General features: G+C 32.6%; 3 protein-coding genes across 4 annotated transcripts in view; all 3 read right to left on the bottom strand.

Annotated features, from left to right (window-relative positions):
* LOC134250873 (universal stress protein in QAH/OAS sulfhydrylase 3'region-like) overlaps positions 1 to 2,989 on the bottom strand; it is a 61,173-nt gene extending 58,184 nt beyond the window's left edge. The window contains exons 1-3 of one of the 2 annotated variants that reach the window (XM_062733224.1): positions 2,831 to 2,988; positions 2,439 to 2,522; positions 1,701 to 1,792 (exon numbers count right to left, since the gene is read on the bottom strand). In XM_062733224.1, the coding sequence (XP_062589208.1) occupies positions 1,701 to 1,792; positions 2,439 to 2,522; positions 2,831 to 2,945 (291 nt within the window). In that variant the 5' untranslated portion in view covers positions 2,946 to 2,988. Of the gene's footprint in view, positions 1 to 1,700; positions 1,793 to 2,438; positions 2,523 to 2,830 lie in introns of both variants that reach the window. The other variant, XM_062733223.1, reaches the window with a different exon arrangement.
* Positions 2,990 to 6,877: 3,888 nt separating this feature from the next.
* Positions 6,878 to 10,899, bottom strand: LOC134250875 (universal stress protein MSMEG_3950/MSMEI_3859-like). The gene is made up of 4 exons (XM_062733225.1): positions 10,749 to 10,899; positions 8,920 to 9,030; positions 8,296 to 8,387; positions 6,878 to 7,451 (listed from the first exon to the last, which is right to left on the bottom strand). The coding sequence occupies exons 1-4, from the start codon at positions 10,804 to 10,806 to the stop codon at positions 7,248 to 7,250; spliced, it is 465 nt and encodes a 154-aa protein (XP_062589209.1). The 5' UTR covers positions 10,807 to 10,899; the 3' UTR covers positions 6,878 to 7,247.
* Positions 10,900 to 12,169: 1,270 nt separating this feature from the next.
* LOC134250882 (universal stress protein in QAH/OAS sulfhydrylase 3'region-like) lies at positions 12,170 to 15,180 on the bottom strand. Its single transcript, XM_062733239.1, has 4 exons — positions 14,991 to 15,180; positions 13,810 to 13,893; positions 13,402 to 13,493; positions 12,170 to 13,278 (listed from the first exon to the last, which is right to left on the bottom strand). Exons 1-4 carry the CDS (start codon positions 15,046 to 15,048, stop codon positions 13,069 to 13,071), a joined length of 444 nt encoding a protein of 147 aa, XP_062589223.1. The 5' UTR covers positions 15,049 to 15,180; the 3' UTR covers positions 12,170 to 13,068.
* Between the last annotated feature and the right edge of the window lie 8,786 nt (positions 15,181 to 23,966).

Below are 23,966 nucleotides of genomic sequence, written 5' to 3' on the forward strand. Positions count from 1 at the left end.
CTAGGGGATTAAAACACGCAATGAATTGGATCAAAACCCTATCCAACTACAAATCATGGGAGATTCTTTTTATCCAAAATGAATGTTTCTTACTTTAAAATTTACAACCAACGTTTTACATTGTGTTACATAGGACTCTTATTTTACTTCATCACGCTTTAAGCGCAAAAAAAAACCCACCATTGTGACGTCATAACTGCATGTATCTTTGGGATTTCAAAACAATATCCTTTGAGTCATATCCACGGGATAAAGGGGGTAAATATAGGATCTAACATGATTTGTAGTCGAATATGATTTTTATCTAACAAGTTGTGTGTTTTACATCCCCGAGCCTGGGCGAGAGGATAAAAACACACAACGCGTTGGATAAAAATCATTTCAAACTATAATTCATGTTAGATTCATTTTATTCAATGTTTTACATTATACATATATTACCCTTGGCGAGGGCAGCATACCAGAATATTTGCCCCCGAGGTGACAGGAAAGCCCTAGAGTGTTATGTCGCCCGATGCCGAAAGCAGAGGGCGACATAACACTCCAGGGATTTCCAGTCACCGAGGAGCAAATATTCTGGTATTGCTGCCCGAGAATTTAGCCATGTAATATATGGTATAAAACATTTTTCAACATATCCAATTTCAAATCGATCATTGAACATATTTATTAAACACTCTGTACACATGTATACATATCTCAAAAAAAATCATCGAGTATAATTCCGAAATATTCCGTCCTGTTTCATGGCAGAATGTTGTCAGTATGCTGACACTTTTGTTGTATTTAAAGAATTTTTCTCCTCAATTAAATTATATTTAGTGATTCCTTTGAATTCAAATGAACAAGTCGCAGACGTTGCCCGAACATTTTTATTTTCGCGGAACTGAAATGTGTTCACCAGGTCACGTGATCCTCACTGACGCGACCTCTAAATATAGAATGGCGGAACTGTTTACGTTTGCTTAGCAACTGCCCCTGTGAATTTTGAACCCGACGTATTTAATATAGGCAATATAACTGTTTCCAGTGAAATATAACGATATCCGGTGTAATTCAGCAGTTTTTCAGGGCATATGGAGAAAAATATCATATATATGATATAATAGGAAAAATTCTTCAAAAATGATATATGTTGTTTTATACGCCACAATCAATGTTTTACATTGTTTTTAAACAGGACTCTCTTTATTTTACTTCATTACGGTAACGCGAAACCCATTGTGACGTCACAACTGTGGGATACAAAAACGATATCACATGACCTATATTCACGGAATGAAGAGGTAAACATGGGGTAAACTTAATTAAAACATTGTTTAATAGATTAAATAAAAAACGAGGTCTACAACGTCAATTTTAATATAGTAATAGACCAGCCTACTGACGTCAGACACAAAGTACTGCCGCATGAGATTATCATGCATTATAATGCATATTAAACCATCTTTGCTTCCGACCATTCGCTTGGCGAAATTTACAATTCGGTTAGATTATCAAGAACTCATCTCATTTAACTTCAAAGAGTTTTCACAAAGAAAACAAACAGAAATAAAAACGTACCATAGTGAAGTATTTTTATATTAGAAAAAAAAATGAAAAGAATCTGCATTTGAATTCTTAAGATTTAATAGTTTCGGTTCTTTGTTACACTCTGTTACCGATATACATGTATCCAAAACAAAATAATAAATTGTTACTTTTAATTCCTGTGCAAGTTTTGTGTACATTTCCCTCAATGCAGCTGTCTTTTTCTCGGTTCTCACATTGAACTCCTCATGTCGACCTGGACCTAGAAATGCATAAATTCAAATATTTTTATTAACATAGTTTTCGTTGACTTACACTAGTTATGAATATGGTTGAATATTTTTAAATATTTATCTGGATTTCATAAACAAGTCCATTTATTGCCACACTGATCAAAACATTATTTTAATATTCATTCCAAAATCAAGTATTGTACAGGAAGACTGTAAGGTTTTCATTTTCACAAAAATGTAGCGTCAATTACTACTCTAGTTTGCTCATTTTTCGTGGATTGAAATTTTATCTGTTATCTGATGTAGGCATATGTAGCTATCAGTACTTAAATGTGAACAGTCTTTTCCTGAATTTTGAGTTTAACCTTTCGTATCTATATCGCCTCATATTTAATGACAGTGCATTATTTGGAAGAAGCAGATACATTACTGGAATAGCCATGTTTTTGGGAAATAACTCTATATTCTAACAAAAGAAAAGTCTGTTAGATTATAGAATTATTTCAAAATCAAAAATATTTATTTCGTTAATATTTAATTTTTTTATTATATAACAAGCATTAGACAAGCATAGTCTTGTTCCATACATTTTTTTTTCAGTACAGTATTCTTAATTCATAATTAATATTATAGTAATTAACACAGGTAATGAAAATGTTTCATAATAATTCATACCCATCAAATCCTTCATGAACAAATTTTCCAAAGCGTGAAATAAAATTATCCTGTATCCGTCCTTGTGAAGGTGTTCTGCATACCCTAAAATATAAATGTCATGCAATATTTCCTTTGCGAGGTAAATAACATAATTTATTCTAAATGTAAGAAAATTAACTCCATGCACTTAACCACACTGTTTAACTTAGCATTCAATTGCATTTTTACATAGTATGACTAACCGGATACATGTACATAAAATAAAACAGGATATTTTTAGATGAATCTAACATGTCGACGTACTGCAATCATCATTTTAGTACAAGTTCTGAAAACCTCGTTGGCAAATAGATAAACAAGTTCAAAATATTTCAAAATGTAATCAAAAAATCAACGAAAAATGCACTTACATTTGAATGCAAACTGTGCGAATTTACTTTCGTCTATGGCAATAACGATCGTAGCCATTTTGTAGAACTTTCTGTCGTCACGGATGTTGAATACGTACAATTTAAGTGCACCCATTTAAAAAAAAAAAAAAGACACGAACTGGTTTTTAGCCTCTTTTAATTACATTAAAAAATTCCTGTATTGCGTGTTGTCGATAGTTGTACTGTGTTTTAAATAGTTCTACACTTGCGTAAATTTTTTGAGAATATCAATTTACATTTGTATGTGTAAAAGAATTTTACACAGAAGAATCTATGATGTAAAAACCAATGAAATTTTGAAATTCCTCAAAAGAATGTGTCGACATTTGAATTGAATATCATGGGAAATAAGTCACTCCAGTCATGAGATAAAATACGTATAAACAGCTGTGAGGGAGAAACTTCAAGAATATACTGTATACTTATGTACAACAATATACAGTATACCTGGGTATATATGTGAAATCGTGTAGATCAGGTGTAGAATCAGATCGGAATTACAAAAGTTTAGTTAGAACAATAGTATGCAAAAGGCACGAAGATTTAACATTCTATTCAACCAATTCTCCCTATATCAGAGTCCAATTCACATGCTTTTTAAAAGAATTTTTATCAACTTAGATACTGTATAACTGTAACTTCTTTTTCAAAAAGATACTTCACAGTTATTATATTTACATCCACTGAATATTTTCTCCTTTATTTCTTAAGAAATCCCATTGCGTTCATCACTGCATAAACTACAGTAGGCATGTTGCATGTACAGATTTCTTAATCAGTGGCTGTTCAATCAATGAAACGTACAAAGGCTTTGCATCATTAATACAATAATTAATCTTTTTAATCCTACTTTAATTGATTATTTAAACATATATAAATATAAACAATAAAATGTCTTTCTTTTTTTGTTATTAATGGAATGAACGGTCGCAGCTATTGCAGAAAAAAATTACATAACCCGCTTACGCGGGTTATGTATTTTTTCTGCAACAGCTACTTCCGTTCATTCTAGTAATAACAAACAAAGAAAGCATTTTATTGTTTAAATAATAACAATTCGAGATTTTAATTCACAGCATATGTAATATAACCGAAGAAGTTAAAAAAAATGATGACTTTTAACGAGTATGCTGATATTCTTGTTTCATATACTTGTTTGTCAATAATTAACCATTTAGAAATTGAACATACGTAGAACATGCTCTTCGGAGTCGATATCGAATCAACTGAGAGATATACAATCCGTATGCATGTGATGACGGTATATTGCGGCATAAGTAAGGGAAGTTGGCGATTGAGAAGTTAAAGTCGCCACGTTTATTATAGAGTTTGGTTGTTAGATTATCATTAACGTCTTTTTCAGGTAAAATATCCACGAATGTAAGAGATGTGACGCTATGGTATCTTTTATCTCAAGCTCACCGGGATATATCGTATTGACATAAGAACGGAAATAATCATTATCATAATATTGACAATACGTCATTGATTTAGCTAAATGTAGAGTTGGCCACAACAAGTTTATTTCCCAATCAAGACAAGAAACACACGGGGTGTGACTGGTAGGCAGGGGATGTTCACTCCTTCATGGTACCTGGTCCCATCTCTAATGTTTTGGAGGTTCATATTTGCTATGCTCCTATTTTGTATTGTTTTATGGTATTTTGATCTTGAATACTGTTCGATATCTCAAAATATTTCAAAGATATTGTCAATGAGAAACGCAAGCATCTTTTTAATGACAACTTCAGGGTATTTGTGTATACAATCAGAATATTCTTTTTAAAGGAAATAATTTTGTCAATGACCAGTGACAATGTTAGTTAATCTTCGAGATCCAATTTCATTGAAAAGCAGCTGTCGATGATATCAAGAAGCCTATACTTTAATTTATCGTATAAAATGGTTTCGTATAAAGTTAAAAAGTCATAGGTTTTTTAGGCTTCTGATTTTGGTAAAATTTTGTGATTTCATATTCCAAAAGTTCGTTGGACTTTTTAAGTATCCACATCTGATTATATATGTTGCACAGTACTCTTAAAGTTTCTGCTTCACAACTGTTTAGATCTTAGTGAGGAGTTAAGAAAGAGGCTTGGTTGAAAATTTATTGCAACCCGCTATAAATCTTTGTTTGTTAGGATGTTTATGGCGTTTTGGAATCCAATATTATAGATATGATAATTCAAACTCATTTAGGTTCTTTGGAATATTAAAAATATTAAAAAAATGACATGTGATTTTTAAGAATTTTCTAATTAGGAAGGGAACTATATGAGTTTAATTTGGATTAAAATCTGCAGAATTAAATCCAAATTCTTCAAAAATACAATTTTTTGATGAGCCCTACAAACGGAGGCAATGTTGTTACCTGCTTTATCAGCAGGGATCAGTATGCATTGATCATTTAATCGATTTAATTCTTTTTTCACCTCTGGATTATTGAATACAGAAGGATGGATTGATTGATTGATTGATTGTATATTGTTTAACGTCCCTCTCTAGAAGGATGGATGATTTTCAAATTGCCCCTCAATCTTTTAATACACGATTGTTACATAGATCTAATATATGAATCATATGGAGATAACCTTGATTTCAAAATCAAAAATCCAATCTGATAAAGTATCAACGTCTTCTTTTTCATATCTGGTCCATTGCTTGGTATAATCTTCGACAGAATCCATAATATTTATGAAATTACGACGATAGTTGAAGGATCGGGGTTCCCTATATTTAGGACTTTTTAATTTAATTTATGAGTGATCTACATGTAATGTCCTCATTTTTAGCTTTTCTTATGTTACCAGTAATAAAGTGTCCAGTAGGACTATAGTTATTGGGTGAAGAAGAACATGAACACGATGGAGGATTATGTTTCAGATATTCGTTATCAAGCTTCTTTTAAGTTTTCTTGTAATCAAAATATTTGGAAGCAATAGTCCTTGTATATCTTATAGGACATATTAGGTGTAGTCTATAACTTGAAATATGGTGGAATGCAAGACTGGACCCTTTTGCGATTAAGAATATTACTTATATTAATCGCGTAAATTCCTTATAGTTGGCATATTGAAGTTTACAGAAAATATGAATTGTTTTAAGTATTTTCTTCTGTAAAATGTGGGGATGTAAAATGATTTGCAATATCCAGTATCACAGATCTGAGCCTATATACAATAAATGGACTTTCCTTGACCTTATCAAGAAGACTATTCAAAAGTTTCTGAGAGACAGATCAAAATAAAAGAGACATTATTATATGTTCCTCCGAATGGATTTGAAATCGTGTCCTTTGGCGTGTAAATTCAAGTAACAAACTTTTGTTTGCCCGATTCCCTTAGATGCCTTATATCAAAATGGATGGAAATTAGTTTCATAGTTCCAGATTATATGTTCAAAATAATCTTCAAATATTTACGACAGATCACAGACCTTCAGATCGCTTAAATATCTTTTTTTACACAAATAATCTTTTTAAGTGATCCAAAGGCCTGTGCGACAGATGGACAAACGAGTGACAACGTTTGAAACAGATGTATAGGTCAACTGAGCGTTATAAAACGACAGTATGAGGGATGATAAGCGAAAGGAAATTCCATTCTTCGTGAAGACTTGTACATAGAGGACATTACAGTTATGTTTTTTAAAGGAATAACTGTCTTATTTTTCGATTTTTATTAATGTGATCAATCGATTGGCTTGTCGATGGCTTTTATGCATGAAATTGTCACGCAAGCCAATGGATTGATCATCGTCATGAAATCGAAAAATCTGACAGTTATTCCTTATATTTACATGCATGCTCTTGATTCTGCCAATCCGTGTTATATGCCCCGCCTCTTGTCTCTATCTTTCCCGCCCTGCACGCGATTTTCTTTAACCGCGCCTATCGATGAAACAGTACATTGATGAGGAAATAAAGTACATTAACTATATTTGTAATTTTATCTCAGACAAAGACATTGGAAATGTATTAACGTCATACTCAACATGCTCCAACGGGCTCCATACTAAATATATACAAAATACCGATTCTCAGTATTTTATTTGTTTAATCGTTACACAACATACATCGCAGCATAAGATTTTAGTAAGTCTAACAAGATTGAAGTACCCTGAATAACTATAAAGAATGTTTACGCGTTTCTGACTGAAATAAACTCATTATAAAGAAGATAAGATAATTAAACACAGAATACATGTGCAACAAATGAATTACTTCAGATGTACAGAATGAACAGTCTCTCTATTCAGTGAAAAGAACAGCTTTTAAGCATGATATGCAAAATCCTGAAAAACAAAAGTAATGCCTTATTGAACACATGATATTAACTGGGCTGAAAACAATGAAACTTGATTTTTACGAGCGGCGAAGGAGGTGATAAAATCTCCTTGTTTAATCGTCCATTTTACACACGACAACGGGACAGCTTGAATGATGAAGAATAAAATCACTCGTGCTGCCTAGAATGGTTCTTCTTATTAGACCCATTCCTCTACTTCCGGTGACTATGCAGGATGCATTTTCTTTGCTAGCTACGTCCACGATGGCATATTCTGGTTTACCGTTAACATGTTCGATTCGGATTTCAGCATCAATCTGTTTTAAATAATAGAAAATTCGATAAATCTAATCAGTACCTAGTGCAATTAAAGTGTCAATTTTCTTTTAAGATCTTTTTCACTGCTTTGTAGATTTATGAAATACACAATTTGTGATTAAGAAGGGAGGTGATTTTAGATTTGAAAATGACGAAGAGGAAACAAAAAACTGTACTTTTTTATTACTGTCCTAAAACTGAACATGATTCGCAATTCCTAGTAAGTTCCTGTCTACTAGTCTATAGCGGCAGGAGTATTTAGTGTATGCATATAAACTTTGTCTATTTTGATGTCGTTTTATTTCACTGAACTGTGCAATGAAGAAAATAACACGTATAAGTAACACAGGTTTCCATACGATATGTTAACAAAAGCTTCCTTTCATTAATGGGTAACTTTTTAAAAATCTTACGTCTAAATTTCAGCCATACTTAAAGAGGAAAATTCACTAAATTAGTCTTCAAGATCCTGTTCATTGAGTAAATATAGGCTCCTGCATACCAAACCATTTTAATCATGACCATCATGTTATAGTAAAATGATCGACAGACTGATGGTGCATATTAATAATTATTTTTCTCCTTGTGTACAAGTACAATGTAATATTTTTCTTATTTTCTAAGTAAAAATAAATTATTATAATTACTTAAATAGTAAACTGACAAACACCTACATGTATATGGCCTAATTATTCTTGAGTAGGCAAGTTCTAAGTTTTGTAACATGCTGAAATAAATATGGGAATACATGAATTGCGCTACAATAAGTTGTTACAATTAATTTCTTTTTTTCTATTCCTTTAAAGTTAATGAAATGGCGAGACAAGGCAACTAATTATTTACCCCAAGACCAGCAGCCATTACTGCGTACTTTTCTTTTAGTTTTGCCGCCTTTTCCTCAGCCTCTTTTTGGAGTTCTTGTATTCTTCCGGGACCTGATCGTATGAATTTTAAAAAAAATATCATATAGAAGCCACTTAATTTTCAATTTATGCAGATCACACAGTGTGACAGTATGTAATTTTATAAGAATAGATGTCTGCATAAAGTGCAAGTTTCAAAATCTTTCTTGTGCATAAATCTTCAAAGACCTTCAATTTATGAACACTTAAAAAGGCTACACATGTATTAGTTGCGTCTAACGTCTTCAGACAATATATACATACGTAAATTATGCATTGTGCACATATTTCTCGTTGACCCTGTATCAAACTTTTTGTTCTATTCATCATCAATCAATGTACTTAGCTTTATACGCTGTTTTCAAAAGTATATAGACTATGTTGTGGAACGGAAAATCAATAACTGAACAACTAACACAAGAGTAAACAGGCGATTTTAGTCTCCGTGGTAAAGGCAATTGCTTCAGTCTGAAGGAATTGCTTACCATTTCTCTAGACTTGATGCCATTGGGAATATTTTACAAAGCGTGCACTACAACATTAATTTATACGAAGAAATAATTACTCATTGTAGTTGGGAATGATGAATTTTTCACCATCTCGGGAAGCAAGATGTTTTCCATGGCGTAAAGTAAAATTACTTTGTTCGTAGGTTTATGGAGATGGGCTGCGTACCCTGAAAAAGAGAGAAAACGGGGGTGATTTTTTTCCGATTTTGTTTTCATAAAAAAAATTTTAATTTTAATTTTTTATATTTCTAAATGTTCTGCTGCATGACTTCTTCAAGAAAATCACAATTTAGAATTCATGTACAGATTAGGAAAAGTATACGAATTTAAATATTGACATTCAGGTCTATAGGCCTACCCAAATGTTCTATTTCGAGGTAGATCTAGTCATATTAAATGCAGCTTGAATAAAAATACATCTTTGCATGATACATTTTAAAACAAGTAAGCTAACATTACTCACTGTCAGGTATCCGCGCGGGTTGTGACATGTTTGGATGCAGTGAAAATGGCGGAGTCAATCAACCGCTTCGACTCATCGAAAGGTTTTAGTCTTATTAAATGGGGTCTGTAGTATGTGATTTTACAATTAAGAGACAGCCGGTGTTTAAAAAGTAATTATTTATCCTTTAAATCGTGTGGAGGAAAAGGGATATTCAACATTTTTATATGAAATCAACTGTTACAGTAAAAACAATGTTTGAAAAAGGGAAAGGTGGCTTCTTTCAACTTTCATATATGTGCTTGTGAAAAAAGTTGTATGAATTGGTACTAATATATATGTTATCATAAACGCCATTTCCTTCATGTAAGGGTGTATTAAACAAGCAAACTGGTTCGCATAGCTCTACAGGATTCAGAAATTTGAAACTATGGACTGTCCAAACCGTAACATGTAGATGTTGAATTTGCATCCAAACCAGAACACTCCCATCATCCAAACCGTACTATATTTGTTACGGGTACATAAAATAAAACGTTTTTTAAATACATTTCTTGTATGGGACACAAATTACACTTTCAATATCTTATTTGTAAAATGATTTTTCTTTCTTTTGGCTGCTTCAGATTTTAAATATATTTGATATTATTTTAACAATCACGAATTAAAACTTGCTAAAGGGGTAAGAATGTCATGTGCATCGATAAAAAATTGCATCAACGAGTTATTTAAATGAACTCTATAAACAGAATTGAAACACATCATTTTGATTAACCAGGTATCTATAAAATTTCAATAAAAAAATGAGAAAAAAATTAATATTTACCAAAATATAGACCTGGAAAAGGTACACAGAATTCACCGTTTGTACATTTTACGCCATTTTCACTGCATCCAAACAAGTCACAACCGGCGCGGATACCCGTCAGTGATTACTCTTAGATTCGAAATAAAAGTTTTTAAACGTTATTATATTAATAAGTCTACATTTGCATACAAGATCATGATTGTACTTTCAACACTATTGTAAATATTATTTTCCAAGACAGAACAGGGTGAACTTTATGTAAAAAAAAAACATTGAATGGGTTTAATTCGAACGGTTTTTCCAACTAACTCAACTTGTTCAAAATGAATCTCTCTCTCTCTTAATTATTGCCTTAAACTTGAAGTACGCAATTTGCTGTTCTTGACCATTTTGACATTTTACAACTAACATCTTTCTCAAGTAAATGATACGCATCTTACTATATATTATAAATTCATCTGGCAGTCTTGAATGAAAAATTTCATTGTGTTAATTTAGAGGGAAATAACACGTATTACAAGTCACGGATGTAAATAAACCAAATGGAAGTTTCGAGACGTGCAAATTGTATCCTTTCTAAATAATCTAAAAAAAAAAAAAGGGCACAGCCAAAAGAAAAGAGGAACTGTACTTACATCTGAATGCATTCTCGGCAAATTTACTTCCATCTACAGCAACAACAATGGTAGCCATTCTCGACACAGTCTGATGGCGTCGCTGATTTTTTTTTATTTTTTATTTTCTCAAGATCTATAAACAATGTAGAGTTATCGTTCTTTTGTTCCACATCCTTCTCAGTGCATGTGGATCCAAGATTTTTATTTCGATTTACATGCTATTTGTTACATTTTACAGCTACAAATTAACGTCCAATTATAGTATTTTTTGTATTAATATATTATTCTCAGCTACAAATTAACGTCCAATAATAGTAATTTTTGTATTAATATATTATTCTCAGCTACAAATTAACGTCCAATAATAGTAATTTTTGTATTAATATATTATTCTCAAATAGTCATTGTTTATTTTAGGCTCAGACCACAGGCACTTGTTTCGGAAATAATTTTTTAACCCATAGTACATGTATAATGATATTTTATTATACTATGGTTTAAAAAATTATTTCGAAACAAATGCCTATGGCTCAGATACAGGAATTTTTTCAGGGGAAGGTGGGACAGCGGGGTCCATCCCAGTCAAAAAAAATTAACCCAGAAATTTCTTGACAATGATAAAAAAAACCTTAGCACATTTCCCAAAGGTTCAAAACCTATTTTGTGCAAATTCCGGGGGAAGGGGGTTGTCCGGGCACCCGACCCACACCAACGCCCTCTAGATCCGCGCATGTATTTACAAAAATCACGTATCACAATTATATTATTTTCATCATTTATTCCAAGCTCTCTGATTGGCTCAATCTTGATCACATGATTAAGTATATATAACAGCATAAAGACTTGAGTTACTTTTTTATAGAATCTGAAATGAATATCGACTTGATAAAATGGAGATTATTTTTTGTAAAACAAAAATAGTACTGATTTCACAATTATAGCTAATACAGAGTTTGACTTGATTTAAAAAAATATATATCTACCACAACTTGGAGTATATTTTTTCATGTGAATTATAAGTAAATCCTCTAAACTATACGCCATCAATATAAAGGAAACACATTTAAACTAACATTTAACAGCTTAATTCATTTTGATCTCTAGTCTCTAAGAGTTATAGAGAGAAAACTTGTGCCTTAAGCTTGTTTCCATTGGTTTCAAATTTTGTTTTGTCGATCTATGAAAAAAAATAATACATGTATATAACAAATGCAGCCCTTTAATTCGATCAAACCATAGATATGTCGACTTCACAAAAAAGCATAATTATCGATCTCGCACTTCGTGCTCGGTCGATATGCTTTTCTGTGAAGTCGATAAATCTATGGATCGACCTTATCAAAGGGCTATATTTATATAGTATTTCTTCGAAACTAAAATAACTTAAATTTATATTAGAGAAAGACTGTGAACTTCTTAATAAATGCATTTTATTTTTAATCACGTGAATATACAGTACGAATACAAGATATGTCGAAGGAGTGATATTCAAAACAAGGTGAAAAATATATACTATAAAATATACATGATATATAAAAATAAAAGACATCTTGCGTCAAACGTGTATATTTGTTAATATCAAGCATTTCAAAATATATTAAACCTGGTCTTTCTATAAATATGATGTACATGAATCTGAATGTAATAATTAGATATAATAACTTTAGGTATAAAACAATCAAATGAATAAGGCACAGATAAAACAAGGGTTAACAGCAGAGGTACTTATTGTAAATCTCAGTCAGCTACCACTCATACAAATCTGTGAGTTGTGACAAGGCATATTCTCTAATATCATTTATTATAAATACAGTTTTAAAAATATACACCAAAATAAAGACAACAACAGAGGAGTGATATTTTTTTTCTAGAGTTAGAATAATTATAAATTTATACAAATACTAACAGATAGAAATACAGACTTGGCGCAAATTTTTAAAATCAAATCAGATCCATGGAAGTTGGGGGGGGGGGGGGTAAAAACGAGTAGATACTACTTAAAATTAGCACCCCAAAAGGGGGACGTCTTTTTCTTGCTTGTTTACTGGTTAGTTAAGTATTGAATGCACGTCACAGTTTTACCCTGATATATAGTTTGAGTCAATACAAAAAGATGTATTATATTTTTCTTTTATTTTAAATTTTCAATTTAAAGTTGAAAATGATTACATGACAAATTTATCATGCACTTTCAACTTTAGATTGAAAATAATAAAAGACACCATTTATGTACTGGAGTCCGAGTATTACAAAATAATGCTTTACCTCTTTGAAATGAACAAAAATTCTAGAAAAATTGTTGCAAGTTTGCAAGTAGAAAAGACTTTCAAAATGTAAATTACATGTTTTTGTTTTCCATTTTGTAAATAAAAACTGGGCACTTGGCGTGGTGAAGAATGAAGTCGCTCGTACTGCCGAGAATGGTTCGTCGTACAACTCCCATTCCTCTACTTCCGGTTACTATAAATGTCGCCTTTTCTTTATTTGCCATTTCCACAATTGCGTGCGCTGGTTTTTCCGCCATCTCCACTCGTATTTCCGCTTCCACCTGAGTCACAATAATTCCTCATTAAATATTCGCTTTTAAGGTTTTATGTTCATCTTTTTAAAAATTAAACAGATATTTCGTTGCTCTATATAGCATGGTTTTTAAATCTCAATTTATTCTTACCCCAAGTTGTTTTGCAATTGCTGCGAATTTTTCCTTTAAGGTCTGTGCTTCTTTTTTGGCTTCAGCTTGTAGCTCAATAATACGCCCGGGGCCTGAAAATAATATATAATTTCCGGCCTTGTACCTGATGCATTTCTTGCAGTATAACTTTATTTTTTCCCACTTCTTAATATTAAGGGTTCAAACAATTTAATATCTTGGGGATATTTCAAAATTTTGAATGTGGATTTTTTTTAGCTGATAAAGGTCAAGTATCTACAAGATTAAATATTATTTAATGAAAAATTGTATCAATATCTTATTTTCCGTATAATTTCAGTTATAAAGTTTTTTTGTCAATCAATCATCTTCAAAAAAATTTAAAATTCTTATCCAAAACAAATGAGAGTCTATACAGCGGACACATACTCATGTCCCTGTAGTCAATAAGATTCTCCACTACGTGTAACAGCACCACTTTGTTCCCTGGCCGATGGAAGTTTTCTGCGTAACCTGAAATGTATTCAAATTTGTATCCAAAATGCATTCATACAAACTACAATGTTTCTAAGAAAATTGAGAGCTGTGCAGAAAATACTCCATCTGCATTTAAACTTATAAGATTCAGTGTAAATTAAAAAGAAGAATTTCGCATATATAATTCTTGATACTTAATTAAAATATATCCAATGTAAAAGACAGACATAACAATCAAAGCAAAACAGTTACTATTTGTATATAATTAAGTTTATTTCAAAAAGATTTTTCACAAAAAAAAAATAAAAAAATAAAAAAAAAAAACCACCACAAACAAACAATAACAAATCCGTTGGGGGAATTAAGTAAATAACACATATAAACCAAAATTAGGCCAGAATGTGAATTTTAGTGATGTTCAAACTATATATGTGTATGTCATCTTCGCTGGCCAAGGGTTTCTGATACGCTACTCTCCTCATAATCATGAGGAGAGTAGCGTAACAGAAACTCTTGGCTAGCGAAGATGTGTGTATGTCGAACAACACGTTTTTATACATGTAGTGTAATTACAATCTGATAAATTACATATGATAAACACTTAGCTTCTTCTCAAGCTTAAAAATAACGCATAAGCATCATTCAAAAATATAGCTATATTTACAAAAATTCTTTGGAGCGAGATATCAAGGGTATTTATCAATGATAGTATTATATATTGCCAATGTTGATTTCTGCCTTGCTTCTGACTTGAATACGTTTTACTTAAGACTGTTTACAAATACGCAGATGTTTAGGTATATAACCCAAAGATTCGTAATAAATTGCACAAAATTAAGTGCATGTGTGCCACATCTTTACGATCTTATGAGTGATGCATGTTAACTACGTCTTCAAAAAAGTTCATACTCGTGCTGTTTGTATAACTCTTATGTACGGGTAGATTGAATTTTTTCATAGTCAAACATTTCTATTCTACAATGAGGTTGTCGACCTGTTAACCTTTCGCTATCTTTCTCATGGTCTGGTGAACATTTTACCTGTAACCCCAAATACAGGTGACTTACTACATCATTCATATGCATTTAACGCGATTTTAAAACAAACAAAAAATCTAATTAATGTGTACTTACATTTGAAGGCGTTTTCTGCAAATTTACTATCGTCTATCGCTACAAATACTGTGGCCATGTTTGTCTTTCTCTTCTGTATATTAAAGCGAACTGCTTGGATAGCAAAATATTTTGTGTCTATTCAACTTTGCAGGGTCGCAAGTGTGGGAAAACATTCCATTACTCTTATGGCGTGCTCTAAAAACTGGACTAGCTTTAAATATGATTTTAAAATCAATATCTTTTAAAATAATACGGCCTTTAAACATATCGGTAATTAAAACTAAAATAAAAGACATTAAGATAAAATAATGATAATAATAATAAAAAACCATGGAAATGTGCAATTTGAAAAACTTGGAACATCTCGTTACATTTTGCTATTAAAAAAGGAATAAGAGGCGATCTATATTTTGTAAAAAATTTTAATCGAAGGAGAAATATGTTCATGATAATGATATAATTATAAAGAATGATGACATTTAAGGAGAAGCTCAAGTTGGCAAAATACCTCTTCCACATGGAGCAGCGCAATTGTCCACAAGATACCGATAAAGAAACAAAGAACGGTAGAGCTCAAGAATAGATAAAGTCCGTTCACTGTTTAAGGTTATATTGCCAAAAAAAGGTTGAAATTCTTGAAAACAAAACATTTTTTTTACTTGTGCAAGTGTTTAGCTTTATTCGCAAAACATTTTTTTTAAGCTAATATGATTGGATCATTTCACATCAAACAACCCAAATTTGTACAAAATCTTAAAGTCGTTTATACATGTACTAATGTCTAGGCTTTGTAAGAAAGGTAATCTGAACTGTGACCCCAAGTCACTTTTGGTTCAGTGAATTAGGGGTGACAAAAACCTTAAAAGTTCCTAGATTTATCGTACACTGAGATTCTTCCAACTGCAGAATACAGTGAATGTTAAACTTTCATTTTTATCATCGAAGTTGACCAGCAAAGGCTCCCCCACCACGTGTGTCGCAAAACGAATCTCACTCGACCCATGCATCTGTTCCTGAAGCTTCAATTTGCAAACAAAAAGATACATAGAGGGTTCCCGTAAATGTTCAAGCAAGCCTCTTTCTTTACTCCTCACTAAGTAGTGAAGGAGAAACTTCAAGAGTACTGTGCTACAATATTTTCAAGAAGTGTTGTAAATCAGATGTGGATACTTAAAAATTCCTAGGAACTTTTGGACATTTTGAAATCACAAGATTTTACCAAAGTCAACAGCCTAAAAACTTACGACTTCTCAACTTTATACACAAACATCCCTTACGAGAAATTAAAGTCCATGCTTTTCGATATCATTGACACCTGCTATTTCAATGAAAATGGAACTCGTATTTACTAACCTTGTCATTGGTCATTAGCAAAATTATTTTCTTAAAAAACATTCTGATTTTACACATAAGTACTCTGAAGTCGACATCAAAAAGATACTTGGGTTTTTGATTAATATCTATATTGTTTTTGAAAACCAGGTCTTCCAACAATTTATTGGAATTCCCATGGGTACCAATTGCGCAACGTTATTAGCAGACCTATTTTTGTATTCATATGAAGCGGAATTTGTGCAAAATCTTATGAGTGAAAAGAAGAAAACACTTGCTCTGGCCTTCAACTCAACATTTAGATATATCAACGACGTATTGTCAATTAACAATCGAGATTTCCATTCTTATGTCGATACGATATATCCTGGCGAGATTAAGATAAAAGATACCGTAGAGTCTGACACATCTGTTTCATATTTGGATATCTAACTTGAAAAAGACATTAATGGCAATCTAACAACCAAGCTCTATGATAAACGTGATGACTTAAATTTTCTATCGTCAACTTCCCTTACTTATGCAGCAATATACCTTCATCACCTGCATACGGAGTTTATGTATCTCATGATCAGTTGATTCGATACGTATGCTCTACGTATGAACAATTTTTGAAAAGAGGTAAATTATTGACAAACAACTAGATGAAAAAAGAATATCGGCAGTCTCGTTTAAAGTCATATCATTTCAAAAGTTCTATGGTCGATACAACAACCTTGTCAGCAAATATACTGACATGCAAAAGAAACGCAACACCCTTCTTTAGGGGGAAATAGTTATGTAAAGTAAAAAATTTTGTATCTTAAAATTATGAATATCTTCAATTTGGTAAAAATCGGTAATTTAACGGTTGAATGATTTCCAAACCATAACCGGAAGTCAAGATTTAGTCTGCTTAACAGAAATCAAAAATTGCATGTTTAACAATACATTTGGAATTATTATGGAGTCTTAAGGGTTTTTTACTGTTCATCATTAGTAATGCAGCAATACTTCAAAAAATAAACTCTCCTTTCGTTTCCCGTAACGATGCTAAGGCTACTTGAAAATGGCTTATGTACGCATTTCCATTGCTCTGGCTGTAAAATTTCAATGTAAAGGTGATGGAGAATTGCTGATGCGAAATTTCACTACATTACGCCTCAACAGGGTCTTGCGTATCATATGCAGTAAGGACAGTCCTTGTACCGGAAGTCCAAGGGTGGCTACACTGCTCTAAGTTAGAGAAAATTCGACCTCATCATCTGAATAACGGGCATTTAAAAATGCCAAAGAAAAATTCCTTCGCTCAGATCTCGATATTAATGTCATTGAACATATTGTATCGTAGAAATTAAGCTGCAATTGTTGTTTAGGGCAGTCTTGCACGTTTTACTTAAATGGCTAGGAGGGGGGTGTTTTAACAGTCATATTTTACTTAGTAAAGTAAACAGACAAAGATTTAACATTTTTATCAAATCTCTGATGTTCTGAAAAGTGAGTTTAGCCTTACTTTATTCTTCCTCAGATAAAAAAACAAACATTTGTAGATTACTACTTGTTGCGTTTCTTTTGCGTGTCAGTATACAATTTATCATTGAGTCAAATGCTGACTGATGCCTTTCATACTAATTGTTAGTCCATTATTTATACACTGAATTGACGGTGGATTTTGTCGTTATTTCCCGATCCTGACAAGGAGCACACGGCGGGTGTGACCGCTCGGCAGGGAATGCTCACTCCTCCATGGCACCTGATCAAGTGATGACTCTGATGTTTTCAACACTTTATTCACTCTGATGTTTTTGGAGGTTCGTGCTTGCTCTGCTCCTATGTTGTATTGTTTTATGGACTTTTGGTCCTGAATACTGTTCGTTATCTCCATATGTTTTATTTGTATATTTGGAAATATACTTAACTTTATAAAACGTTCAATTATGCACTCCACTGTAATTCAAATTAAAGTATACACCGTGCATTTTCTACTGATATTGGACAGAATTTCACTTGGAAATACCACGGTATATCAAATATTATGCCAAACGTTTGTCTAAACATAGAATAAAAGACCCGCGCGAACACCACATGATCAAGCTCAACAGACAGGGCTTGTAATATCGTATATATAGACGAATTGTTTTAAACTTTTTAACGACCATCCAATATGTGAGTTTGTCCGGATTCCTAATCTATTATTAGGGTAGGACAAAACACCCGAGAATTCTATTTTAACCCATTTCTTAAACATAGGTTATCAGAGATTACAGAGCTCACCTCAACGAATGTTGTCTTTAAGTAAGGCAAAGTCACACAATTAACCAACAAAAAGTATACATTCCAAAAATGAAAATATTTTTAAAAGCAATTTTGATCTGATACTTTGAAATAGACCTACATAAAAAATTTAAACTACTTCTTCTTCATGAAAATGTAATGAAAATCCAGCATCTGAAGCAAATTTGAGAGTTTTCATCTCTTGATGCAGCATTTGTGCAAATTTGGTTTATACAATGTTATATAAGCCTTATAGTTTTTGGTAATAGACCTGCAACCATAACTTTTACCTTGTCTATTATCCGAAAAATGTATGTCCAATTCAGCATCCGAAGCAAGTCCATTAGTGTGCATCCTTAGATGTATCATCCATGCAAGTTTGCTCATTATAGGGCTCATAGTTTATTGGAAATGAAACATGCATCAAAACTAACATTTTCACTCATCCACAAAAAGTAGGTCAGATTCAGCATCCGAAGCAAGCCTAGAAGTATGCATCCTTAGATGTATCATCTATGCAAGACTGGTCATTAAAGAACTCATAGTTCCTTGGAAATGAAATCTGCACCAAAAACTTTTAACTATTCACTCAACCGGAAAATGTAGGTCAGATTCAGCATCCGAAGCAAGCCTGGTAGTGTGCATCCTTAGATGTTTCATCCATGCAAGTTTGGTCAACATAGGGCTTAAAGTTACTTGCAAATGAAACCTGCACCAAAAACATTAACCTGTTCGCTCAACTGGAAAATGTAGGTCAGATTCAGCATCCGAAGCAAGCCCGGTGGTATGCATCCTTAGATGTATCATCCATGCAAGTTTGGTCAACATAGGGCTTATAGTTACTTGGAAATGAAACCAGCACCAAAAACTTTAACCTGTTCACTCAACTGGAAAATGTAGGTCAGATTCAGCATCCGAAGCAAGCCAAGTAGTATGCATCCGTAGATGTATCATCCATGCAAGTTTGGTCAACATAGGGCTTAAAGTTACTTGGAAATGAAACCCACACCAAAAACTGCACCAATAATGTTAACCTGCTCCAAAAACATTAACCTGGTAATTCCTTTGCTGAAATTGCAGCATCTGAAACTTTGTCTGGTACAATAAAACACACTAAAACCATCTTCCATGCATGTCTAATCAGTATAGGACACAGAAGTAATTAAAAAGAAAACTGCTCCAAAAAAGTACGTAAGGGTTGCCCGCAACCCTGTGTCTCGCCTGCTGTCGCTGTGGTTAGTAAGAAATGATTGTCTGATAAACTGAAGCATTTATTGACATTTCAGAAGGAATAACTCAAAAAGTGGATCGAGTCATTTTGCTGGTTTTTAAAGAGATATTGTCATGGACTTAATAAGAACTGTAAAACGTTTCTATCTGGACTGACTATAGGTATATTTTATATGGATTTAATATATAACTTTTGCATACTGATGAACACAACATTTTCCTCTTAGTCAATGTGTAATGCACTGCATATGCCAACTGGTAAACAGAAAAGTAGGTAGGATCCAAATGCATCATGTAGGTTAAATATCTTCTGTACAGTTTAAAATTTCCATATTTCATATTATTCACAAGAGTAGGTAGGATCCAAATGCATCATGTAGGTTAAATATCTTCTGTACAGTTTAAAATTTCCATATTTCATATTATTCACAAGAGATAGATTGTTTTTTGTCCACTTTAAGTTTCTCCGAATAACTGCTGGAAATACTATGTACACTTTAAAAACACTGTATCATATGTTTGTGTTAGTAGTTCATAGCAAACCACAATGGTTTACACAACGTGTTATGAGTCGCAATAATTTGAACTTGCATTTTGAAATCAAATCCACTGTATATGTATCAAGTCATTCATGCAGAAAATGTAGGTGAAGATTACCTAATTATGGTACTGATATTGTTGGTTACCTATGATGTGTAGACTGACAAATTATCATGCCACTATAAGTTATAGTTGCTGAGATATGGACCTCCACCATAAATTTATGCAAAGTCACTCATGCGGAAAAATGTAGGTCAAGATGACCTAATTCTGGTACAGGCGTTTGTGGTTACCCATGATGTATCCACTGACTAACTATCATGCCACTATAAGTTATAGTTGCTGAAATATGAACCTCCATTATCAATTTAACCAAAGTCATTCATGCAGAAAAATGTAGGTCAAAATGACCTAATTCTGGTACTGATGTTTGTGGTTACCCATGATGTATCCACTGACTAACTATCATGCCACTATAAGTTATAGTTGCTGAAATATGAACCTCCATTATCAATTTAACCAAAGTCATTCATGCAGAAAAATGTAGGTCAAAATGACCTAATTCTGGTACTGATGTTTGTGGTTACCCATGATGTATCCACTGACTAACTATCATGCCACTATAAGTTATAGTTGCTGAAATATGAACCTCCATTATCAATTTAACCAAAGTCATTCATGCAGAAAAATGTAGGTCAAAATGACCTAATTCTGGTACTGATGTTGTTGGTTACTTATAACCTGTACAATGACAAATCATCATGCCCTAATTCTGGTACTGACGTTTGTGGTTACCCATGATGTATCCACTGACTAATTATCATATCCCTATAACTTATAGTTGCTGGAATATAGGTCTTCACCATAAATTATCATGAAAAAACTAAGTCCAACTTAAGGAAAAAATACGGAAAAATTTGAATTTTTTTTTTCAAAATCATACTTGGGATATAAATTTTTATCCATACTGAATATTGTGTCCAAATTTCAAGAAGACTGAATAAAATTTGAGAAAGTTATTGCAGTTTATAAAACTTTGACATTTGGGTTAACCAAAAGTTGGACGCCGACGACGACGACGACGACGGAATCTATGGTCGCTATGTCTCGCTTCGCGACATTCGTCGCAGGCGAGACAAAAACTTAACCTTAACCTGGGACGCCGACGCCGAGGGTATCACATAAGCCCCCCCCCCCCCCAACTTCGTTGAGGTGAGCTAAAAATTACTGGAGGAAAAAAGAATAATATTACTATATTGACAACAATGAATGATCCCTGAAAGAAAAATAATAAGTTTTGGCATATTTGCGTTATATTTTGTGAAAAAATCAGAGAATCCTATATATTGGTCACTTGGGACATTTTGGAATGTGTTTACGCTATCTAAGTGCAATAAACAAGCATGTAACAGTCTGTTATAAAATGCAGTGCAACTTTTGTTCCATAAATAGTAGAGGGGAGATATTTGGACACATATATAAGGAGTCTCCATTCTTCATGTACTACAAATTTCAAGGTCATATCACGAGGTCAAAGGTCAAATATTGTGACGTCATCTTCTGAATCTTTCATTTTTTTTGCCATTGAATTTTTTTTAATCGCCAAAATATCTTAAACCACCGGTTCAATTTTCTTTATTTTTACACATTTTACTCTAGGACCCGTTTGAATCATTCTGTTGATTTTTTGTAAAAATTGAATCATACATTTTCTCTTAAGAAAACATAAACTGTCGGATATTTACATGTGAATGTTCAGTTTCTGATACAATGTATGTTCTATTTTACTTAATATTTTACCCAAATTTCCAGTATCAATGTGACTTACTGATTTAAAGTAATAAAAAGGTTATCTTTATTGAAAGTATTACACAAATTTGCAATAGATCAATTGAAAATTCTAAAATAAGGCTCATTCTCAAGTCGAATATCTGATTTTGCAATCTTCTTACAGGGGTCTGATAGGCCATATTTCAGACTATGTGGGCAAAAAATGTGCGGTTGAATTTCTTTCATATCATGTATAAAGAGAGATTTTGTATCCAAGAACAAAATATCAAAGTTTCAGAAAAATTGAATTTGAGGAAAAATTTCACCTATCTATTTGGTCCTACCTTAAATAAACTATAATTATAATAAACTATAATTATAAAAATCTGTACAAACAAAGCTACATTGCCGGGTCCAGCAAATGTTCTACAAATCCGTGATCTTTACTCCTTACAAAAATATTAACTGCTGAAAAGGAGAAACTCCTTCAAGAGTACTGTGCTACAGCATATTCTAGAAGTGGTTTAAATCAGATGTAGATCCTCAAAAACTCTAAAGAACTTTAAAAAACATTAAAATGGTAAACAATCACCGCGAGACGCTTGATTTCTATCGGTGGTTAGCTGTGCGTTTGAATCCGATGTAAACGATGGCGTCGCGCTATATCACTTGGACGGTACCTCAATTAAAAAAGGAATTGATACACAGGGATGCAGCTACACACGGGAGAAAAACTGATCTGATTGAAAGGTACACCATTGAGATCAATATTTTCACACAAAAATTAATTCGACTTTTCAACACTTTATTCAACCAGTCCTTGAAGAATACAATAAAACTAGTATTTTTATATCATCTAAGACAACAGCATCTTCAACAAAAGAGAACTTGGAAGTTTTTATATCATTCTAGTGATTGGTAAGCAACAAAACTACTTCGTTAAAAATCATTATGATTGTACACATAAGAACTCTGAAGGTGATGTTTAAAGAATGCTGTAGTTCAATTTGACAACAATTATATGTAGTTTTCCGGAGACCAAGTTTTCCAACATACTGTTGGATTTCTGATAAACACCAATATTTCTCTTTTTTTAATATTCCTACGATTCTGAATTTATTTTAAAAAAAATATTAATACGAGAAGAAAACACTTGCTGTAGCCTTCAATTCGACAATCAGATACATCGATGATGTTTTATCAATTAACAATACACTGTACATGTAGTTATTTTCATTCTGTTGTCAACTCGATATATCCAAATAACTTGAAATAAAAGATCTCCCAGAGTCCGTCACATCTGTTTCTTATTTAAAAGTTTTACCGATTATAGACAGTAAAGTCAACTACCAACTAAATCTAAATTGTAAGACAAACGAGGTGACCCCAGCGTTTCATTTGTATTTATGCAGTAATATCCTATTCCTTGCATATGGTGTTTACTCTACCATGCAACTTATTCCACACACTCAAGAACTTGCCCTGAGTATGATCAATTTTTTAAGCCAAAGCACAGTACTGTCTTTTATTAATTTTCAATCTGAAGTTGAAAATGATTACATTCATTTTCAACTTCAGATTGAAAATTAATAAAAGACACTACTCAGAGGTCAGTTGATGTAAATGGGATTTTACCAATCGCGATTAAAGTCAGGATATCATACATGTAAATTCTATGGTTGTTATAAAGTGGCCTTGTTCGACAAATTATCACTGGGTCGTATTTTGGCTGACGTGTTGCATACAAACTGTAAGGTCCTAGTTTCTACATTAAAATTGACTATGAAATGTATCCTTGACCAATACATAGGGCCCTGGGAGGTCGTAACCGGTCAACAAGGGATGTTTACACCTCCTCGGCACCTGAAT

This window comes from Saccostrea cucullata, unplaced genomic scaffold, assembly GCF_032062105.1.
Source record: "Saccostrea cucullata isolate Sc308-1 unplaced genomic scaffold, CSIRO_AGI_Scuc_v1 ctg15, whole genome shotgun sequence".
In the NCBI taxonomy this organism is placed as follows: Eukaryota; Metazoa; Mollusca; class Bivalvia; order Ostreida; family Ostreidae; genus Saccostrea; species Saccostrea cuccullata.